The 23,266-nt window shown below is 42.5% G+C and overlaps 1 protein-coding gene across 1 annotated transcript in view; it reads right to left on the reverse strand.

Moving 5' to 3' along the window:
* Window positions 1-589: 589 nt before the first annotated feature.
* The window catches only part of LOC126418767 (CARD- and ANK-domain containing inflammasome adapter protein-like), a 53,331-nt gene continuing 30,654 nt past the window's right edge, over window positions 590-23,266 (reverse strand). Inside the window, exons 4-5 of the mRNA XM_050085693.1 lie at window positions 15,906-15,981; window positions 590-1,119 (exon numbers count right to left, since the gene is read on the reverse strand). Coding sequence (XP_049941650.1) covers window positions 630-1,119; window positions 15,906-15,981 — 566 coding nt within the window. The 3' untranslated portion in view covers window positions 590-629. The remainder of the gene's footprint in view (window positions 1,120-15,905; window positions 15,982-23,266) is intronic.

The raw sequence follows: 23,266 nt of genomic DNA on the forward strand, positions 1-23,266 counted from the left end.
CTATGTCACCTGATACAAGGTAATATGTACGTATTATAACTCCAGCATTCTGCATCATAGTATTTGAAGCTGTTGTAACATTATTCTTACTTACATGTAAACTGACAATATGGTTCCAAACGATAATGCGAGAACACGGTGGTAATATTGCTGCCTCTCTTACACTGTAATTAAACACTGTAGCCATCTGTACTAAATTCAGGTTGAAGTCAGTAGTAATGCGCTGTGGGCATTCCTAATAATGCTAGATGGTAACTAAAAACACGAATTATTGCACTATCTGCATGCAGAAGTAATTTCAGTTTTAGATATTAATTAAAGATGCAGTCTAACAGTAAAACTTATAAGGCGCTAATGTGTATGTGGTAGTTTCACACTGCAACAAAATGCAACTACTGAGTACTTTTCAGTAAAATATGTAGGAACTGCTGTTTATTAGTAATTGAATGCTTTTAGACATCTGTTGACTTTACACAAAACAAAGTTCCGGTTACTTACATTAGTCTGTAGATATCTCTGTCTGTTGCTTTTGTTGTAATGTTACTGAAGTGGGTACACAAAGTGGTTGCAGAATAAATTATCTGAAAAATTCACGTAGCAAGCTTTATTTCTCTTACTCCACAGACGTTCTAGCTAGATCTCAGGATGTCTACCAGCTGCTGGTGGTCGTTGGCCCTGGCGAGGTCCAGTGGGCTGCTCCCGCGGACGTCCCTGGCCTCCTTGTCGGCCCCAGCCTCCAGCAGTGCCCTCACCGTGTCTGCGTAGCCACGCTCCGCCGCCCAGTGCAGCGGCGTCTGCTCTTCGTCGTCCTTAGCGTTGGGGTCGGCAGAAGACGCCGTCAGCACCCTCACCACAGCTACGCGATCGCTTCCTGCAGCAAAGTGCAGAGGGGTGGCCTCGTAGTCGTTCCTCGCGTCTACCTCCGCCCCGGCCCCAACCAGCCACCTCACAACCTCCACGTGTCCCCAGAATGCTGCCCAGTGCAATGCGGTCCACTCCAAGTCGCTGTCCCTCGCCCTCACATCCGCCCCTGACGCGAGTAGCGCCTGCAGGTCCCCAATTGCTCCCTCCTTAGCCGCCTGGATCAGTCTTCTGTTCTTCTCCTCTTGAGAAAGGTTCCTGCACAAAACAGCAGGATAATTACACTTTCCTCCAAACACACACATACACACTTGATTGAGAGTTTTACCACAAAAGCCACACAGAGACCAACGTTAAAAGGAAAAGAATGTTGCCCAGTGACAAATAGCGAATCTGCAATTATCTCCTTTCTATGATACAGTAAAATGAGAAGGTCTGTGTGTATTATGGTAAAGACGTACAGAAATATCGTCATCTGTAAGCCAGGGGACAGATGACCTCAGATGTTAAGTGCCATAGTGCTCAGAGCCATTTGAACCATTTGAACCTCTGTAAGTCACTTCAAGAAATCGACTCATTACATTTTATCACATTGATTCTTGACACTGAATTCCTTGTAACTCAGGAAGCTGTTATTAAGCAGTCACTGACGTCCACTGAAAGAAACGCATCCTGCAGTCAACACTAGTTTTCTGTGCGCAGCAATCCCTTCTGATGCTTACAAACATAATACAGAAAGTAGTCACATCTACAGATAATCAAACAAGATTTTCTGCCATGGCAGTAAAAAAATTGAGTCCAATTATTTGCAAATACATACATACACTCTTGATCGACAAAGCATCTTATTACCAGAACGACATTTAATCAAAATATTTCAAACATGGCAATGACACTAACTGCATAGCCACACCTCTATGCATGAATACAATTATTGTCACATGCCCACATGGACACTTGCTCCAGTAAACGTCCTTGTATGACAACCAACATGCAGACATGCAATCAGTTACACGAACACACACACACACACATACATAATTTTAATCTAAATTGTTGCTGTGATGTGTCTGAAGGCAAAAACAAAACCTTCAAGTAAATAAGAGTAAATTAATGTCTCACCAATTTACCGCGATTACCATTCGAAATACTGTTCCAAGTAATTACAGATTTCCTGAAAAAATTGTGGACTCCACACCACTGATGTGTACACTGAGAAATACACGCCGTCATTTGCATGGGACGCCTCTGTCACTAACAGACAACATCAGAACTGCTTTATAACCTAAACACTATCAAAAAGTAATTCATTTCGTTATTCAGCTAAGTGAGATTTTACAACTTGTAAATCCACTTCGTTCAATTGATCAAGTACTCACTTTCTTCTTCCGTATATATATATAAGCGCATGTAGATGACCTAACGTGGCTCTTTCGACTGAAAAATCATTCATTTCATATATTCAAAATGGGTCTTAGTGCTCTGAAACTGTTTAAAGTAGTTTATATCCTCCATATTGTATGAAGAGGTGAACGACTGATAGTGTTCATCAGCCAACAAGTTGGTTTTTCCCCCACTGTGCTTTACTAGGTGTGGCCCTGGAGAAAGCGGCGCACCTATGATTGCCTCTTGGGTGCACACCAGTTGAAATGCAGCCTACCAGTAATGTTCCAACATAGTTTTTAAAAAGTAGAGAGTACTGGCACATGTCAGAGTGATGTCTACTGATTTAAAAACTCGTATAAATGCGACTCGAATCCTACGCTGTAGAACTGGCGAGTTTAGTATGGAGCAACTGGACTCGTTGGCATACACATGCTTGACCGTCGCGGTAACCTGATGCAAACTGCTTAGGATCACTGATGTTGTACGACATTTAGCCTGCCACGTACTCTCATTGTTTCTGTACTTTTTTGGAGTAAGTACTTTAATTGCTTTATCATCAATTCCACTGCAAGAACCTCCCTGGATGGCCGAGTTAAGGGAATGCTGTATTTTCTTAGGACAATCATAAGTGACCAGTGTGTTTGCCTGTTGAAAGGTGGGGAATTCTGTAGTGTTACCTATAGCAGGAACAGATTCTGTTTTTCGTGTGTGTGGTTACTGGGGTAGGCTGTGACGTCAACTTGTAGGGGTGTACCCAGACTGTGGACTTATAACGGCCTCCTCGGAAGTTTGAGCCAGGTCAGGACATGGTGAAGTATCCTACTGGTCAAGGCGAGTGCTCGTGATAAGCAAGAAACCCGCCTTTCAGTCCCAATGTCGTTCAAATTGTAAGTCTTCACTACACACAGAAGTATCCAAAAGAGCCAGTTAAAGAAAAAATATTTAAAACTGACATAGCTTCTTAACACACACTCCAAAACATGTCTGATGCATGCACATAATTTTTGATCCGTTGTAGGTTCTGATCTCAAGCAAAAGCAAGTTATTTTTACCAGTTACTGGCCAAAAGCACTGCTCATACCATATTTTTAATGCGCTTACTCCCATTTTCTCACTCTTGCTTACTGTGGCGTAAATATTCCCTGCGGCCCTTGCAAGATGAGGCACACGAGAAAGAAACGTAGAGGCCAGAGGACCTCCTACTTCTGGGAACATAATAAATAATTTTCCAACCAATTTACCACCCAGATTAACAGTCGGCAAAATCGTATACGACTGTGTTAAGGCAGTGATGTCAATTGATTTAGACAACTCTCTTGGTGTCTCTTATTTCCGTGGTCCTCTCATATGCATTTCCTCTTCAAATACCGATTCGCCGGCGTTGAAAACAAATTCTTTACTGAACAATGGGATAAGTATGTTTATCTCATCTACAAATTTTCGGGCCTATTCCGCAGTTTGCTGTGCATCGTCAATATGACGCATCGTTAGAAATGTCGTTATCTTACGTCTTACAATTCTGTAGCACTCTTTGAAATTATGCAACCATCCACTGCTCTCCTTGAAATCACTGTAATTTATGTCGCGTGCAGTTTGATGTGCGTAACACAGTAGATTACTATCATGCACATCCTGTAAATTTTATCGGGCATCTCGAAACGCGCAACCACAAGTTTTTGTAACACGGCTCCTTGTGTTCCCTTGAATATCCGTATCTTTTCTTATGCACTACACAATCATATTGATGCCGGCTTAATCGAAATCTGTTCATAATCTTTTTTTTTTTTACTATGCTGCGGGTGATCTTCCATGTATGTAATTATGTTTAGCACCCGCTCCTTGGACAACATTTTTCTTTTACTACATTTCACTGTAGACGTGGTTTGTGGCTTCCTGTCCAACAAGGATGATGAAATACACGGCTCGACATCTGTTTCAATATCACTTTCACCTGTTAAGCATGTATTATCATTGTAGTCCTTATATACGCTGTCCACCCAGTCGAGCGTATACGACACCACATACCACTGACTCATCTCGCAAAAATGCTAATATTTCATCTGCCACCTCTTTCTCACTCTGCGAAATTCCTTGGGTTCCTTTCTGACGAAATGTTAACTTCGACAATTGTTGTTGTAGATAAAACACAATGTTTGCCTTATTTATCATTGCCATTGGTTTGCTTGAACGATGATTATTGTTAATGAAGTAAAAGATCCGCGCAGAGAACACCAAGTGAAAAAGCTACTCCTTATGTTTCTGATCTAGACTGCCATAAAAATGTGAAGGAACTATTCATCAGAACTCCGGGAGAAGTTGTAGCCTAATTCACAATCGATTTATTGATCTTAAACATGACAAGACAACAAAATTATTAAAGAAACATCTTACAAAAAATATTTATTTAACAAAAGCCTTATTAAAACGGGATCTATGGTGGACAAAGTGATCTGCTGGGGATCGACAAACGACACTAACCAGAACACTACTCGCTCTATCTCACTTCATACACGTGAATCCAGGTTATGGCATCAAACTACGCCACCACGAAGGATCTATATTCTACCATACAAAAAAAAAGGAAAAATATGGTTCGAAAGAACAGGATGCTGAGAAATAGATAGTATAGCCCTATGTCGCAGCAGCGAATACTTTACCATCCTACTGGTCAAAGGCGGCAAACCACGATGCATTCGGCGACTGAAGTCATGGGCGGCGGCAATCTGTTATTAAATGCGCGTTCCCGAAAAATGCAAGTACGCAGTCTCACGTTCAGTTAATTCAGAACGCAGGTACTTCCCTAAGAGTCTCTGAAACCCCGATGGATTCCAGTGTGCAGGTGGACCCGTTTGCTGGTCTGCCAAACCAATTTGACTCCATGCCATGACTGTGCGTGTCAGAATACGTCAAATGTTTTGACGGCCGACTCAAGGCAAATAAGTGCACGCGTGTGTCACTTGTTGCACTGTGATGATATGAGCAGTGCCTCTGAGGGCTCAAAGGCACAACCGAGCAAAGTACACAAGTCTCACCATTTAGGTAGAGACCTGCAGTTCTTTACTAGTGAAGCGCCAGTACAAGAGACTTGTACTAGAGTGCCTCTTCTTACTCTCTCTGTTTCCTCCTCAGCTCAGTTCCAAAAGCAAATTTCTCTTTTCTGACTTTCCCCACTTTCGCACAAGCCAATCACGAACTGGATCCCGCCATTCTAAGCTCGGAGAATGGTCTTTGCACTGCAAACCGATTTGGCCAATCAGAAACTTTAAAGTTAATTGGTAGAAAACAGAAAAAAATTCAGCTTTGCGGCCTCTTTCCCAAGCGTTTGCCATGTCTTTTGCCAGCACAATACAGGGTGAAAGCACAGCCCTCCACAAACAGCTAGTTATGTCCCCTGTTGTGTCCATTTCAAAGTTTGCAGAGAATGGCCGTAAACATGGAGACAACTTTGTACATTGACAAAAACATGTTTTGAAACAGAGTCTGGACATCTGGGCGCCAGTTTCCCTGTCCCACGGACATTTGAAGAACGTTTACATTTATTTTGGCGGATTGCCGCCTAACAGGGCCTACAGTGCGCTGTCAGCGACTTTTCGGCGCTAGGCTGTAGATCTGGATGTCTGCCTCGTGTCTGGCGCCAAGCTAAATGTGTTTTGCACAATGCGACTGCCGCACACGGCCATCTAGAAATGTCTCCTCATCGTTCCCCAGAGAAAACGCGCGTTGTAGGCCCACCAATGCCGTGATTTTACTGCAGTCGTACAAATCGGCAACCTGTTCCTTTGAACGCAGGTAAAGCTCACCGTATTTCTTTCCCTAGAGCATGCAAACAAGACCATAAACTGCTGCCCACCATTTCATCACAATGCATGAAGTCAAATCGCAGTAGATCATATTCCCTACACCGAACCAGAAGTGAGAGAGTCCTGCAGTCTCTCATGCTCGGTATCTGCAGCACTAGCACCGAGCACTGTTGTGAGTTAGTCGCCCGCTAAGCAGTTCAGCTACGTGCCGTGGCCTCATGCTGTGCTCGCCGTTGCACACCTCCAGTCCCGCATCCTGTTGCCATTACCAGGCAGTATTTTGGCTGCATGGTAGACAATATGTGGGACATTGAATGCTGCAAACTTCATTGGCCTTTTGTGAGCTCGCACTCTAGGGGTTCCTTTCAGTGCTGTTCACAGTGCTTTATTTTCCGTATGACTGCAAAGGCAGTACGAGAGCAGAGGCACCTTATTTGTAGCCCAGAGACCACGTGGACTGCTGGAGGTGGCTTCGTTGCGAACGAAGCGCACGCCGTGGAGGGCCATGCTGGCGACACGTGTCGTGTCGCGCTCACGCCCGCAGCGGCAGAGCGCAGGGAGTCTGCGTGTCACTGCCAGGGTCGTGTCCCTGCAGCCTGGCCTGCTCCTGAATCATGATACAGCCTGCAATTTGGCTTCCATTACAGATTGCCTGTGGAACTACAGTGAGCATTCCCGAACTTTATAATTGAGTTCCTCGATCTTTGTCCAGCTCACCATAACTTTACTCTGTGCTTAAGACTTACAGGTTCGGTTTGGGCAGTGGGGGCGAGCGTGAAGGCAAGTGTGTGCCCGGTTGTCCCACGCTCGACTTAACTGCTGAAATTTTGAAGATGTATTTTTAACACAGATGTGTACGGTTGTCTTTCATTAAGGCCAACTTGTGACAATCGAGCGACGTAATTTATGCTGAAACTAATCGCATTTCCCTGTCTGTTATAGTGTTGTGTGAGATTTTGCCGTTTCCTGAAATTACTTGCACAGTGTGCTGAGACACAGGCAGCTGCAACAGGTTTCAACAAAATGGCGCCATTCACTGTGTGTAGGCTGACTGAACGTTTGGCGTGCCATAGTTTAGTACAACGGGGTAACTGTATAACAAGCTCATATGTCTTCTCATGAGGTTGTTCAATATTATCAAGTCTGTTGTTCCTTGCTTAAACAGAATTCCAGACCTTGTGTCGACTGTGTTTGTATTTGTTTTCCTTTGATTATTCACGGCCGACTTCCTCAAAAAATGTGACTTTAAATATTCTAACACTTCCTTGGTTTACTACAGTCGCTTTACATTTAACTGTAGCAGCAAATGTTCTTCGATGGGTTATTACAGTCGTTTGTTCAGAAAGTAAATTGTACTTGACACATCCTGATTTGAAAGCCTGCTGGCTTTTGTCTTGGGTTCTTTGTCCGACGTTTGTCTGATGATTGTTGTGACGTATCACCAGTACGAGTGTCTGGAATTGTCAAAGTTTCACCCTCCATTGCTGATGGTGGACTCGAGGCGAGGTCGTGGCGCGCCAACGTCCAGGGGCTTCTCCACGGTCATTTCCGGTCCGGTTTCGCTCTTGCTACCTGCAACGATCGTTCACTGCAGCACGGGAATCCAGAATCCATTTACCTTTCCTTGTGTATTTCTATAGCTTCTCTCAGCAACCGGGTGTGGTAGCTCCTCTCTAGGGCCAGAACTTCCGTGTGGTTGGCCTCATGCGCTTAGGAATAGCACGGTGACAGGAAGTCCTGAACAGCCTCCATGCCAACATAAAATTTGCCATGGAGGTAGGAAAGGACAAACAACTAACATTTCTAGATGTGCTGGTCACAATAAATGGTGAAAACCTGGGACACAGCGGGTATTAAAAACCGACACACGCGGACCGATACGTGCACTAACTGTCATATCACCACCCGAGCCAGAAAAGAGGCGTGATTAATATGATCGCAACCTGAGCAAGACGAATATGTGGGCCACAACACCTCAGACGCGAAATGCAACACTTGGAAAGTGTTTTGAAGAGCAAAGGGTACTCCACAAGTTATATTAGAAGTGTAACAGAATCAAACAGTCGGCGAAGTGACGCATCGGAAAAAGAAATGTCGGGTACGGCTTTTCTGTCATGCATTTCCAGAGTGAAGTACAGAATCGGCCGTATATTGCGCAAACACGGCGTAAGGACTATTTATAAACCGACAAAGAAGACCAAACAGTGTCTCAAATAGGCAAAGGAGAAAAGCGACCGACTTGCAATGTCGGGAATGTACGGCGTACCATGCAGATGCGGAAAAGTTTATGTTAGAACCAATGGACGACCAATCAATATCAGAATCACAGAATATAAGCGACATTGCAGATTGACGCAGGTGGAGAAATCGGCCGTGGTAGGGCACGCGCCGTTTGAGGCCGGCTGTATAGTAAAATTTGACGACACGGAAGTCCTGGCTGTAGAGAAGAGCTGTTACACCCGCTTGTCCAGAGAAACCACAGAAGTGCACAAACATCAGAAAAGCTTCTACAAGAAAGAAGAGAGCCTCATGGCAAATGGATCCTGTATTCCCATGCTGCAGCGAAAGATCGTTGCAGGTAGCAAGAGGAGGATCTCACCGGAAATAACCACAGAGAAGCCTTCGGACGTTGACGTGGCAAGTATATATAACGTGCGGCCACGAGTTCGCCTCCAGTCCACCACCAGCACTGGATGGTGAAGCTTTGACAATGCCAGCCACTTGTGCAAGTGAGACGTCAGAAAAATCATCAGACAAACGTCGGGCGAAGAACCCGAGAGAGAAACCAACAGGCAGTTTCTCAACAAGTGGCCACGAAAGCCGCAACAATTATGTATTTCCTGATTTGTCTAACTGGCAGTTTACACCGCCTATCGTTGCTTAAAGGGTTCTCTAGTCTTCAATCCGTTAAACTGTGCGATCGACCCTCGCAGGTCAGAGGCGTGTTACTTAACAACTCTCATTTAAATAGTTTTTGCTTAATAACGGCTGCTTGCTTTAAGTTAACTGGTCTTATTGATCAGTCATGACCGTCCTTGCTTAGTTAAAATTTACTTCATCAGGTTACGCTCCATTCAGAGGCTGTTGCAAGCAGCGACTGTTATATTGACTTGTAAGTAATACATTTCAGCTGTCAGTCGTCCCTTTGAAATTTTATTGGCATATCTAGATTTCCGCTAGAAACTAGCCATTCTAAATGCACTGTTATTTTCGATCAGAGCATGTAATGCCTGTTGGTCGGGCTTCATCCACAGTTCATTGATCATTTTTGATCAATGCATGTAATGCTTGTTGGTCGGGCTTCATCCACAGTTCATTGATCATTTTTTATCAACGCATGTAATGCCTGTTGGTCGGGCTTCATCCACAGTTCATTGATCATTTTTGATCAATGCATGTAATGCTTGTTGGTCGGACGTAATGCCTGTTCGTCGGGCTTCATCCACAGTTCATTAAATACTTGAATGCATTACATGCATTGATAAAAAATGATAGTGCATTGAGAATATCTAGTTTCTATCTGAAATCTAGATCTGATAGCTGATAGCTGAAATCTATTATTTGCAAATTAAAATTTGCTTATTTATACACCGATAGCTCCAGTTAGTCACCGTCATTCTCTCTCTAAAATTACTTGTATTTTTCTGAAATTATTGGCATGTTTAACATTGTTTATGTTGTTCATTTTACTGTCGCACGTCCATGGCCGTTTGGGGATAAAGAAAAAATTTATCGACAATAATATGGGATGTCTATGTGTAGATATAATTGAAACTGTTCTCTGGAATTATTGGACCTAAATCCTTTTTAGGAAAATAGTAATTATTCTCATTTTGCTTGAGACTACTTCGATGTACATACATATTTAATCGAAACTGTTTCAATTTTCTAACACAAGAGCTTTAATTGTTGCTGTTGTCTAGAATTAACAGTGCTTGGGTAGCTCAGTTAGTAGAGCACTTGCCCGCGAAGGGCAACGCTCCCGAGTTCGAGTCTTGGTCCGGCACACAGTTTTAATGTGCCAGGAAGTTTCAACAGTATTTATGTTTGGTTTTCTACTAGAAATAAATGTTTTTCTCAAGTGTGCCTTTTCCTGTATTGCTCACGTACCAGTGCATGCACCGTTTGACTTAACGTGAAAATAGATTTTGAGAAGAGCTCAGTGGCCTACCCCCCAAGGAACCGCAGTCTGCATGCATACCAGCTCCAACATTAAAGTACTACCCTTCACCTCACCCTCCATTCGCATATTATTTTGTTTTTCGCTTCCTGCTTATTATTCCTTGAGCTTTTCCTTTTGATGGTCGCTGTAGACTTAGATTATTATTTGTGTATATTGTCAAGGCTTTCAGCAGCTGAAATGCATCAAAAGTCATTCCCAGATTGTTTCTGTCTACAATTAATTTGGGAGATAGAGAACCATCACTGAAAACAGAAATTGCCTCCAGCATACAATTACATTCACTATCACTGGGGAAGTATTTAGTTTTATAGGATCTTTGCAGTATAGGTGCACTTAGTGCGCATTTGTGTCCTGATGTGAACGTAATTTACACTATGAACCCGCAGGAGGATGCAGAGAATCACTTATATCCGTGCCAGTCTATCGTCAACGTTTATAGAATGAATGACTTATCCCGACGACTAAAACCTCTCCTTTACTAAAATAATTCACTAAAGCGACGATACATATTTTGCTGTAATACTTCATTAACGCCGCTATGAGTCGAGCTATACGTGTGGTGCACACGCCCTTGAAGTGATGTAACACTCTGCACGAGACAGACGGCAGCCTACATCCTTCTGGATCTGCTTAGTGTATTCATCTCTTGGTCTCCCTCTACGATTTGTACCCTCCACGCTGCCCTCCAATGCTAAATTTGTGATCCCTTGATGCCTCAGGACATGTCCTACCAACCGATCCCTTCTTCTACTCATGTTGTGCCACAAACTTCTCTTCTCCCCAATCCTATTCAATAGCTCCTCATTCGTTACATGATCTACCCACCTAATCTTCAACATTCTTCTGTAGCACCACATTTCGAAAGCTTCTATTCTCTTCTTGTCCAAACTATTTATTGTCCATGTTTCACTTCCATACATGGCTACACTCCATACAAATACTTTCAGAAACGACGTCCTGACACTTAAATCTATACTCGATGTTAACAAATTTCTCTTCTTCAGAAAGGCTTTCCTTGCCATTGCCAGTCTACACTTTATATCCTCTCTACTTCGACCATCATCAGTTATTTTGCTCCCCAAATAGCAAAACTCCTTTACTACTTTAAGTGTCTCATTTCCTAATCTAATTCCCTCACCATCACCCGACTTAATTCGACTACATTCCATTATCCTTGTTTTGTTCTGTTGATGTTCATCTTATATCCTCCTTTCAAGACATTGTCCATTCCGTTCAACTGCTCTTCCAAGTCCTTTGCTGTCTCTGACAGAATTACAATGTCATCGGCGAACCTCAAAGTATTTATTTCTTCTCCATTGATTTTAATACCTACTCCAAACTTTTCTTTTGTTTCCTTTACTGCTTGCTGAATATACAGATTGAATAACATCGGGGAGAGGCTACAACCCTGTCTCACTCCCTTCCCAACCACTGCTTCCCTTTCATGCCCCTCGACTCTTATAACTGCCATCTGGTTTCTGTACAAACTGTAAATAGCCTTTCGCTCCCTGTATTTTACCCCCGCCACCTTTAGAATTTGAAAGAGAGTATTCCAGTCAACATTGTCAAAAGCTTTCTCCAAGTCTACACATGCTAGAAACGTGGGTTTGCCTTTCCTTAATCTTTCTTCTAAGATAAGTCGTAAGGTCAGTAGTGCCTCACGTGTTCCAACATTTCTGCGGAAACCAAACTGATCTTCCCCGAGGTCAGCTTCTACTAGTTTTTCCATTCGTCTGTAAAGAATTCGCGTTAGTATTTTGCAGCTGTGACTTATTAAACTGATAGTTCGGTAATTTTCACATCTGTCAACACCTGCTTTCTTTGGGATTGGAATTATTATATTCTTCTTGAAGTCTGAGGATATATCGCCTGTCTCGTACATCTTGCTCACCAGTTGGTAGAGTTTTGTTAGGACTGGCTTTCCCAAGGCTGTAAGTAGTTCTAATGGAATGTTGTCTACTCCCGGGGCCTTGTTTCGACTCAGGTCTTTCAGTGCTCTGTCAAACTCTTCACGCAGTATCGTATCTCCCATTTAATCTTCACTTACATCGTCATCCATTTCCATAACATTGTCCTCAAGTACATCGCCCTTGTATAGACCCTCAGTATACTCCTTCCACCTGTCTGCTTTTCCCTCTTTGCTTAGAACTGGGTATCCATCTGAGCTCTTGATATTCATACAAGTGGCTCTCTTTTCTCCATAGATCTCTTTAATTTTCCTGTAGGCTGTATCCATCTTACCCCTAGTGAGATAAACCTCTACATCCTTACATTTGTCCTCTAGCCATGCCTGCTTAGCCATTTTGCACTTCCTGTCGATCTCATTTTTGAGACGTTTGTATTCCTTTTTGCCTGCTTAATATACTGCATTTTTATATTTTCTCCTTTCGTCAATTAAATTCAATATTTCTTCTGTTACCAAGGATTTCTACTAGCCCTCGTCTTTTTACCTACTTGATCCTCTGCTGCCTTCACTTCTTCATCCCTCAGAGCTACCCATTCGTCTTCTACTGTATTTCTTTGCCCCATTCCTGTCAATTGTTCCCTTATGCTCTCCCTGAAACTCTCTATAACTTCTGGTTTAGTCAGTTTATCCAGGTCCCATCTCCTTGAATTCCCACCTTTTTGCAATTTCTTCAGTTTTAATCTACAGTTCATAACCAATAGATTGTGGTCAGAGTCCACATCTGCCCCTGGAAATGTCCTACAATTGAAGACCTGGATCCTAAATCTCTGTCTTACCATTATATAATCTATATGATACCTTTTAGTATCTCCAGGATTCTTCCATGTATACAACCTTCTTTTATGATTCTTGAACCAAGTGTTAGCTATGATTAAGTTATGCTCTGTGCAAAATTCTAACAGACGGCTTCCTCTTTCATTTCTTAGCCCCAATCCATATTCACCTACTATGTTTCCTTCTCTGCCATTTCCTACTGTCGAATTCCAGTCACCCATGACTATTAAATTGTCGTCTCCCTTCACTAGCTGAATAATTTCTTTTATCACACGTTTCTTCAATTTCTTCGTCATCTGCAGAGCTAGTTGGCATATAAACTTGTACTACTGTAGTAGGAATGGGCTACGTGTCTATCTTGGTCACTATAATACGTTCAGTATGCTGTTTGTAGTAGCTTAACCGCACTCCTATTTTTTTTTATTCATTATTAAACCTACTCCTGCATTACCCCTATTTGATTTTGTATTTATAACCCTGTATTCATCTGACCAAAAGTCTTGTTCCTCCTGCCACCGAACTTCACTAATTCCCACTATATCTAACTTTAACCTGTCCATTTCCTTTTTTAAATTTTCTAACCTACCTGCCCGATCAAGGGATCTGACATTCCACGCTCCGATCCGTAGAATGCCAGTTTTCTGTCTCCTGATATCGTCGTCCTCTTGAGTAGTCCCCGCCCGGAGATCCGAATGGGGGACTATTTTACCTCCGGAATATTTTACCCAAGAGGACGCCATCATCATTTAACTATACAGTAAAGCTGCATGCCCTCGGGAAAAATTACGGCCGTAGTTTCCCCTTGCTTTCAGCCGTTCGCAGTACCAAAACAGCAAGGCCGTTTTGGTTAATGTTACAAGGCCAGATCAGTCAATCATCCAGACTGTTGCCCCTGCAACTACTGAAAAGGCTGCTGCCCCTCTTCAGGAACCACACGTTTGTCTGGCCTCTCAACAGATACCCCTCCGTTGTGGTTGCACCTACGGTACGGCTATCTGTATCGTTGAATCACGCTAGCCTCCCCACCAACGGCAAGGTCCATGGTTCATGGACTTTAATGATAGGAACATTATATGGAGCAGTGTGTGTATTACGAAAAGTTCAAAGTACAGGGTAGTTTCACTTGATCTAAGGAGTTTAATACAGTTGTGAACGCTAAGGATTGGCAATGTGTGAGGAGAGAGAGTGCTTCGAACACACGTAGACACAGCTGCTGATAGGAGGAACGCCAGACTGGTGACTTTCCTATCCGGACAGACTTTTTGGGAGACTTTTCAGTAGGCACAGCCGAGGTAGGTGATGGGCGTCGCGACCTCCTCACCTCGTGTGTGCGGCACCGGGCGGGGTAGCTGCTCGGCCTCTCACGTCTGCGCGGGGCGCGGCTCAGCTCAGCCCTCACAGATGCTCGTCGAATCTGGGGCAGACGGCTTGGTGCGTGCTGCCTAGACGGAGGTCGGAAGTTCGATGGCGCCGATTTCGCTGCGGTACGGGCGAATGCAGAGTTCGCAGAAAGGGCGGTAAGGACATTAGCTAGCTCGCTTGTTGCAGGAGTACGGGCGAGCTCTGGTCAATCGGGAGCGTACTGGGACGGAAAGCGGTGCTGTCTGTAGGCCCGACTGGCCGGGTCGCTGACACACGTCACAGGCAGAGGCGTCGAGCAGCGCCGAGCGCCGCCGCTCTCAGTAATGCGCCTGGATGCCGCACACCAGAGTGGGCCGCGGTTGAGGCCTACACGTTCCGAGTGTCCAGTAAAAAACGCGTATTGGGAGCTGCTCAGTAAATGAACATAATTAGACGGAGGATGTCAAACACCTTTCAGCTGTCATATTTCAACCTTAAGAAATGGTTCAAATGGCTCTGAGCACTATGGGACTTAACATCTATGATCATCAGTCCCCTAGAACTTAGAACTACTTAAACCCAACTAACCTAAGGACATCGCACAACACCCAGTCATCACGAGGCAGAGAAAATCCCTGACCCCGCCGGGAATCGAACTCGGGAACTCGGGCGCGGGAAACGAGAACGCTACCACACGTTTCAACCGTATTTTATGTGGCAACCAGTTTCAGCGTTTTGCTACGCCATTTTCAGGTCCCTGAGAGACGTGTTGGAATAATCTGCCTCGCTTGTGATCGAAACAGGGCCCAGCAATATTGTCGACTCGGCAGGTGAGTTTTGAACTGGTCGCTGTACTAAATATCTACTAACAACAGCATTGCTGACCCCTGTTTTGATCACAAATGAGATAGATTATTCCTACACGTCTGTCAGGGGCCTGAATATGGCGTAGTAAAATGCTAGAACGGGTTGCCCTATAAAATTAAATTGAAAAATAACGGCTGAAAAGCCGGCCGCTGTGAGCGAGCGATTCTAGGCACTTCAGCCCGGAACCGCGCCAATGCTACTGTCGCAGGTTCGAATCCTCCCTCGGGCATAGATGTGTGTGACGTCCTTAGTTAGGTTTAAGTTGTTCTAAGTTCTAGGGGACTGATGACTTCAGATGTTAAGTCCCATAGTTCTCAGAGCCATTTGAACCATTTTTTTTTTTTTTACGGCTGAAAGATGTTTAATTTGATATCCTCTACCGAGCAGCCGAGTCCCGCAACAATCGCTAAAAAGATAGACGTACAGAGATAATTAGATGGCTCGCAGTGTGGTGGAACTGAAGATCGTGGAGATAAGACTCATAAGTAAGCTCTCACAAGTCATTTGCTAGCTACTTTCCCTGCTAGGAAACACAGTTTAATTTAGAGATTCAGTGAACCTGTTATTAGAAGTCAATGAAAGCATCGTGAGTTATTGGAAAACGGCCATCAACAGTGGTGTGCCTTACAGCACAGAAACATGTAAGGAAAGTAGCAAACATTGTTGCCTTGGATATATACACACGCAGAGCCAGGCAACACAGACGAATGACGTATTTCGCACTTACCTAGCTTCTGACGGCGTCTGCAGGAGCACAGCTGTGGTCTCGTTGACCTCCTGACCGCGTTCCACTGTAGAAGATTCTGAAACACGGAGTCACTGAGTAGCCCTTTGCCCTGACACAGTACCTTCTACATGGTGACTCAGGAGGAAAGATAAATACTTCGAGGGATAATAGTATCAGTGACTCTGAACAAAGAACGTCGTATGAATATATTGTTAACAGTCATATGAACATATTCTTAATAGTTTCCGAAGAAACTAACGCAAATAATGACAACAGGGCAAATTGCAGCGGATAGTAAATGAAACATTGTGATTTGATGTTTCGTTTAATCATGTACATTTTCTCACAAAAGACGTTCATAAAGTCCACCATCAGCTCCAATGCATTTTTCAGCCCTTATATACAGCTGCTTTGAGCTCATTCATACAGTCCGATACTTGAGCACGTGCATTTAAAATACGAGCAAGGCATTTCTCCTTTGTGTCCACTTCGCACGTCCTGGTGTAAAACTCATTCTTAATCCAACCCTACAAATGAAGTAAGATCATCATTCGTATTCATGAACAGTGGCTCTGGAATTCTAATTGCAAAATCCATAGGCAAAGATCGTGTCACTGTACTCTTCATATGTGACGAACTTGGCATTTAATTACACTGACCTGTACGGTTTTGGCTGCACGCATAACAACACTGCAGTACACTGGTGCCACCACTATAGTACTGAGACACAGGGTAGCCAATATTTACACTTACAGGACTCGTCACCATGCCGTGTGCAAGTGGTGTGTGCATTGAAGTGATCATTAATAACAACACTACATATCCCCATGAAACCTTGGTTCTATTAGTATGAGAGTGCTGGTGAAGAAGAATATGAGACTGACATCTGTAATTCTCAGACAGGTGTGTTTTGGATATGCTTAAGAAAAGAGCGTACGTTAATTTGAATCTTCTTGTCCGGAATCACCAATACTATTACCCCTCAAGCTTGTATATTTCCTCCTGACCCATCCTGTATGCTTGTATGAGGCATATGCAGGTCAGTATGAAGTAGCAATTGGTAAATTTTGTCCATCGTATGTTAGTTGCAACATTGTGTCACAATGATGCCACAGGTGAATAGCTGTAAATCTGAAATAACCCCAATTTAGAAAATCCCTATTTCCTTAAGCACATTTAATTTCTACAACAAACCCTAGAAGCAGTGGAGACCTCAGTTCTTAAATTTCTTTCTACACTTGTCTGTTCAGGAAGCCACTCGAACTGGAAATCTAGCATAATACTAATATGGCGACAAGATAGTAATACTTTATTCAATAAGCTGGCCACTTGATTTATTGTTATTTAATAAAACGACGGTATTTTATGACTAGAATCTGTTCCATACTGCCATTAGCGGCAAGTATTGCATGCTGCTATGCAAGAACTGGTTCACTCAGTGAATCAGTCATCTGCTACTAAGGTCTGGGGAGCCTTTCTGAGAATCACTAACTCGAAGTAACAAGCATAGTCAGACCTCTCATCCTCAAACCTCCTGCCATAGTCCAATATGACAACACCCAACCATGTACAGAGGCATATAGTCAATCGTTTTTCCCTATATATTTAGACGGCCGGTGTGGCCGTGCGTTTCTATGCGCTTCAGTCTGGAACCGTGTGACCGGTCGCAGGTTCGAATCCTGCCTCGGGCATGGATGTGTGTAGGTTTAAGCAGTTCTAAGTTCTAGGGGACTGATGACCACAGATGTTAAGTCCCATAGTGCTCAGAGCCATTTGCACCATTAGGACGATATGTCAGAGCCAACCTTACAGAATATGTTTCCTTCTACTGACATATGTGCTATCGTTTTGTAGCTGATGTTACGCTACCACAGCATTGGAAATGGTACTGAAAACTAAGTGATTCCATTGACACAAGTTTTCAGTTGCAACCTCGATCTGTCACTAAAGAAAATCTTAGTTCCAGTTCACACTCAGTATGTAGGATATCCACAATAGATGCTAAAGCTGATCCTTTAATTACTTTTTGTCCACTAACACCAGTCGTTGTGGTTTTCTTTATGAAACTGAAGTCTGAACTGCCTCCAAATAATGCGGGAAACAACAAAACCTGATACAGATAATGTGAAAAACTTAAAGAGAAGAATATCTTCATTCGCGAAAATTACTAGGCGTTTAACCTAGATATGAATGCATCATAAAATAATAATCTTCACTGTCTTCAAGCAGTTGACACCACGTTCTCAGAAAATGAATCTGGGTTCAGTAAAAAATTAAAGAATCGCAGCAGAAAAATCAGATTTAAAATAATTTAGAGAGAAACATACGGAAATGAATTTATAAATATAAGAAGCTTCTGTCGATATTCGGAAAGTGTTTCATAATGTAAAGGGACAAAATGAAGCTTGAGGAACTGAAGGAAGTAGGAATAAATCAGTCACTTTAACTTATCTGTAAGCTTTACAAACACATGAGGAATGTTACTGATGGGTGCCTAACGCAGACAGGGGCACTTATTAAGAAGGGAGCCATAAGAATGTCCGCAACCGGTAACTATTTTTATGGTATAAATCCTAAATGTTTTCAGTTAGATTTCTGGACATACAGTATATACATACATATTTTACAGTGCTTCAGAGTTAAAGGCTTTTTCATCATGTCATTGTTTACACACATATGCGTATTTCTTTTTATGCCTTGCTTATTGGCTAAACGTTTCCTTTCAAACATTTGCTTGCAGCCACACATAGATTGGTTGACATATTTTTAGTGTCAAATATTTCGTTTTATGTATCTCTTCGTACACATGTACACATAGAGTTTGTAGTATTTATTTATTGACTGCTCTTATCATATGCCTGACTATGAACAGACACACACACCTTTTATAGAACTGTTCTGTTGTGTTCCTTTCTTATGTACTGTTGGACATGCATGCACCAAAATAGTAGTTTTTTGCAACAATTAATTCAGATTCGATTTTCTAGTTACGTCGAGTATGAAGCCTACATCTTAATGCCATTGAAGAAAGAAAGATTTGTTTTTCAATTTTTTTCTTGTTTTATTCCATCTTGTGCATATACGAACAAATCGTGCGTACAAGAATAAATCAGGAAGTTTTCGATGCACATGAAGGCGACATACAGATGTGCATGAGAGAAGGATGGATTTGCCAAATTTAGTCTAGGTACCTGTAGCAACTATAACTGTTTGTTTTATTGATAGTCACTGCAAATGCGAGTCACATCACAAATAACACGCGTTTGAGTTTGAGTGGCATATCTGTAGAAATCAATGGGACATGTACCAACTGTAAATCTTCTCCTGTAAATACTCCATTTAAAATTGTAGCTTAGGTAATATCCATCAACATTTTCTTCAGAAAAAACCTAGTACCATAGCAATGTCTTGGTTGATTTGTGCTTGCAAGGAGAATAACAGGCACGCTAATTTTCAGCGTTAGAACTTGTGGTGGCGGGCTTGAAATGTCTAGTAAATTCAAGAATTTGGTTCTTTATCAGAGAGCTTCGTCTTGATTAACTACATTAACAATAAACAGATGCGCTGTCGCTTCGCACGGTATTTCGTTTCCAATTTTGAAACAGTCGACACTGGCATTGAAGTTTTTGGCTGATAAAATAGCACGTGTGGTGAGCCGCTGTTATTATTTGTAATTCTTTGTAAGTCGATTCGTCTGTGTCTGCTCCGATACTGCAGAAAATTATTGAAAATGTGACAAACTATGTGGATTTACCCATTGCCATTTCCCAGTCCCAACATTCGAAAGGTTATGCAAAACGTTCAGTGGCTGTAATAACAGTTGTAAACATTTATTGATCTTCAAACACAATTTCTGAATGTGGCCCCTATACAACCGACGATTTGGGAAATGCTTTCGGTTCATCTGTGGCTGTGAGTTTGTCAACAATCACCAGAAAATAAAGTGAGTGCATCGCTGAACAGCTGTTCATTTCCACTCAACTCTCTTAGTTTAGGATAAAGAGCATGTAATTGTTTTTTTCTCCACTGTAGTGCAATAGTCCCATGTAATGAGCTGGCGTACATTACCCGTTACAGAATTTTTGTTGGTATTGTGTACAAATGTAAATGATTTCCATATTCAACAGCCACTTCAGTCTGAAGACGCAATTTGGCCATCGTCCAAAAGAGTTTCCCACTTCCAGATGATACGATCGCCAGTTCAGTATTTTCTGGTGTTTGTGTGGTTATCAAATGAGAGTAAAATGCCTCTGGGCGCGTATAGGAAATAGAATCCACCTCTTGGGCCTGCATATGTAAGAAATATATATTACAAAAGTAGGTGTATAATGTGCGTGCCGCTAAGATAGACCCGGTACGATCAAGGCAGTTATATGATATGGTAGCCCTCTATCCCCCATCCATTAAGAGGGTTCCCGTTTTTACCTGAAGGGCGTGCTTTTGAAGATATAAGAGCTGGGAAGTTTCGCCCTCTAGAAATTTCTACAACATTACCGAAAATTCGAGAGTATTCGAGAACGTTCCAGACATTCTAGAATACTCAGGAGAATTCCATAACATTCCAAAATGTCCGAAATATTCCACAATGATCCAGGATGTTCTGTAATTTCGGGAGTAGTCTGTAAAATTCGGAAAGATTCCGCCGAAGGTTCTAACGTCAGTTCCTTACCAGTGACGAAAGCAGGAAACGAAAAAGCAGTGCAGTGAGTGAATGAAAACAAACAGTGAAGTGTGAGTACTCAAAGTGATATAGCGACTGAATATAAATCGAACATAAAGTATGAAAAGTGTATAAAATTTACTTAGTGTATTTATTGGTAAAAGGTTGACTGGATTTATATTTTAGACAACGCCGAAAAGTAAAAGAGCAGGAGATTTTGACAGTTCTGAAGTAAAATGGCGGAAATAGAAGCACGTTTTAAGTTCCCAGCGAACGAGAATGAGCACCGCAAGAAGCAGAGAAAGCGAAGAACAACGGAATGGAAGGACTGAAAAATCGTGAATTGAGACACAATCTTGCAATAAAAGACTGCGAACTCAAGCCAGCGATGAGCGTGGTAGAGGACAAGTAAACGGTACAACCTAACAAAGGAAGCAGTCCACAACGGTCCAACGAAAGAATATAACAAACACAAACACGTCGTAATCGGAAAAATGGATTACATCTGCCAGTTTTGCAAAGCGAAAAAAATTCAGTACAGAAACAACAGTAGTCTCTTCATGGATGGAAAAATTCGATTAGCACCACTGGGACAGAAAAACTCTAGAGCCAAACACTTTCTTCAAAATATAAAACCCTACGCCGCCTGCTTCTAAATGACTTTTTGGAGTCTCACTTCGCTCAACGGTAAGAGAGATGAAATCGATTATGTTTTTGCCATCCAAGGACAAATCTATCATAACATGGGATCATTACTACTGCTACAAAAGAAAGATCAAGAATTTCTGCAAGTATATTTCATCGCAAAATAAGAAGTAGAAAATGATCAACGATGAACAACTATTAGTGGATTGAGACAAGAAGTAGTTCGAGATGTGTAGAGGAGCTTACACGAATAGAATAAACTTATTCACGTATTCAAGACAGCGCTGGGCCGAATGATATATGATGACTATAAACTTATAATTCGAACCGGCGAAAGACCACATTTACAGCACGAATGTCGACTTAACGCACTTTAGATAGACGAAGTCACTATTGCAGTTGTGGACAATGAAACTACAAGCCGCGACGTAATTGTAAAACGAAGAACAGAAGGACTACAACGCATTGCAGAGACCCACCGTTCATATGACGTCCTCCAATATCCATTAATATCTCTGCACGGAGAGAACGTGTATCATTTTAATTTGAAACAAATCGAACCTTAAACTGGCGTAGAAACAAACAGTTAAGTCACTTCCAAGGAGTTCTGTGCTTACCGGTTAATGATCGGAGACAATGAAACTTAAATTAGGTTCTCAACACTTGCCGTTTACTCCAACAATTCCTGGTAGACATGTATCCAAAGCAGAAGTGGAACGAAGCTACCCACGAAAGAACACAGGCACCTTCGAGACGCAATCATAAATGATAGATTTGCGACATTGGAATAATGGTAATCTTACCCCCATCATGCATAGGGAGTCCAAGACCCATGCACAAATACACTCAAGATACGAAGACCGACATTAGAAAATGTGGACAACCAGACCTCTTCACAAAACTCACATGCAACTCCCTGTGGCCAGAAATCAAATAGCAACTAAGATACGGGTTAGCCCCCATGCATCGACACGATATAATAGCCTGAGTTTTCCGATAAAAACAAGTGAGATTTATTGGAGTCATCACAAAATACCACATCTCTGCAACCGTTAGATGTGGATGTACGCAATCGAATGGCAAAAACGAGGACTGGCTCACACAATCTCATATGGCTACACGACAGAATTAATACCACGGATATCGACAAAATCATCCAAGCTGAATCCAGTCCACAAGAAGATCCGGAACTGTACGACAGAGTAGTGAAAATCATGGTTCACGGACCATACGGGCCATTTAAGTCCATTTCCCCGTGTATGAGTGATGGACAATGTACAAAACAGCACTCAAAACCATGCTTGGACGACACACAAACCGGAGTTGATGGCTATCTCAAATACAGAAGACTATCACCCAAAAACGGTGGCTTCACAACAAAAATACGAATACGAAGCAGCGACGAACTGGAAACAGGTGTCAGTGAGCAGTACCATAGAACATACCACTTTCCAAAATGTTTCTAGCACACATAAACGTAGAATACTGCAATTCAGTGAAATCCATCAAATACCTGTAAGTAAAGGAAGTAACTTGCCAGGACAGCGAACAGCAAAATTCACGTACCAAATGAGAAGATACATCAACAGTAACGAAGCAATGTGGCGGATTTTCGGTTTTCCCATACACAAACGCGAACCATCTGTGCAACATCTAGCAGTACATTTTGAGAATGGACAGAGAGTTTACTTCACAAAAGATGCCGCCATAAAAACAGCAATCGGAGCCATCTCAGAAACAGCACTGACAGCATTTTACCAGCTCTGCCAAACGGATCCACTCACAAAACCATTACTAAATGTCGACGTCCCTATCTACAGTATTATACGTGGAGGACAACAAGAAAAATCTTACAACGACTAAATCAAGGAATTCCAGTAGAAGATCATCCGGGAATAATAGAAACGGGCGCACTAGGCCAAGTATAGACCGTACATCCGAACAACGCCTAATGGTTCTACCTCCGGATGTTGCTACACGAGTTACGGGGACTAACTAACAAGTTTTACAGATCTCAAGACTGTTGACGGTTGCTTATGCCAGAGGTACAGAAAAG

Source organism: Schistocerca serialis, chromosome 9, assembly GCF_023864345.2.
Source record: "Schistocerca serialis cubense isolate TAMUIC-IGC-003099 chromosome 9, iqSchSeri2.2, whole genome shotgun sequence".
Classification (NCBI taxonomy): Eukaryota; Metazoa; Arthropoda; class Insecta; order Orthoptera; family Acrididae; genus Schistocerca; species Schistocerca serialis.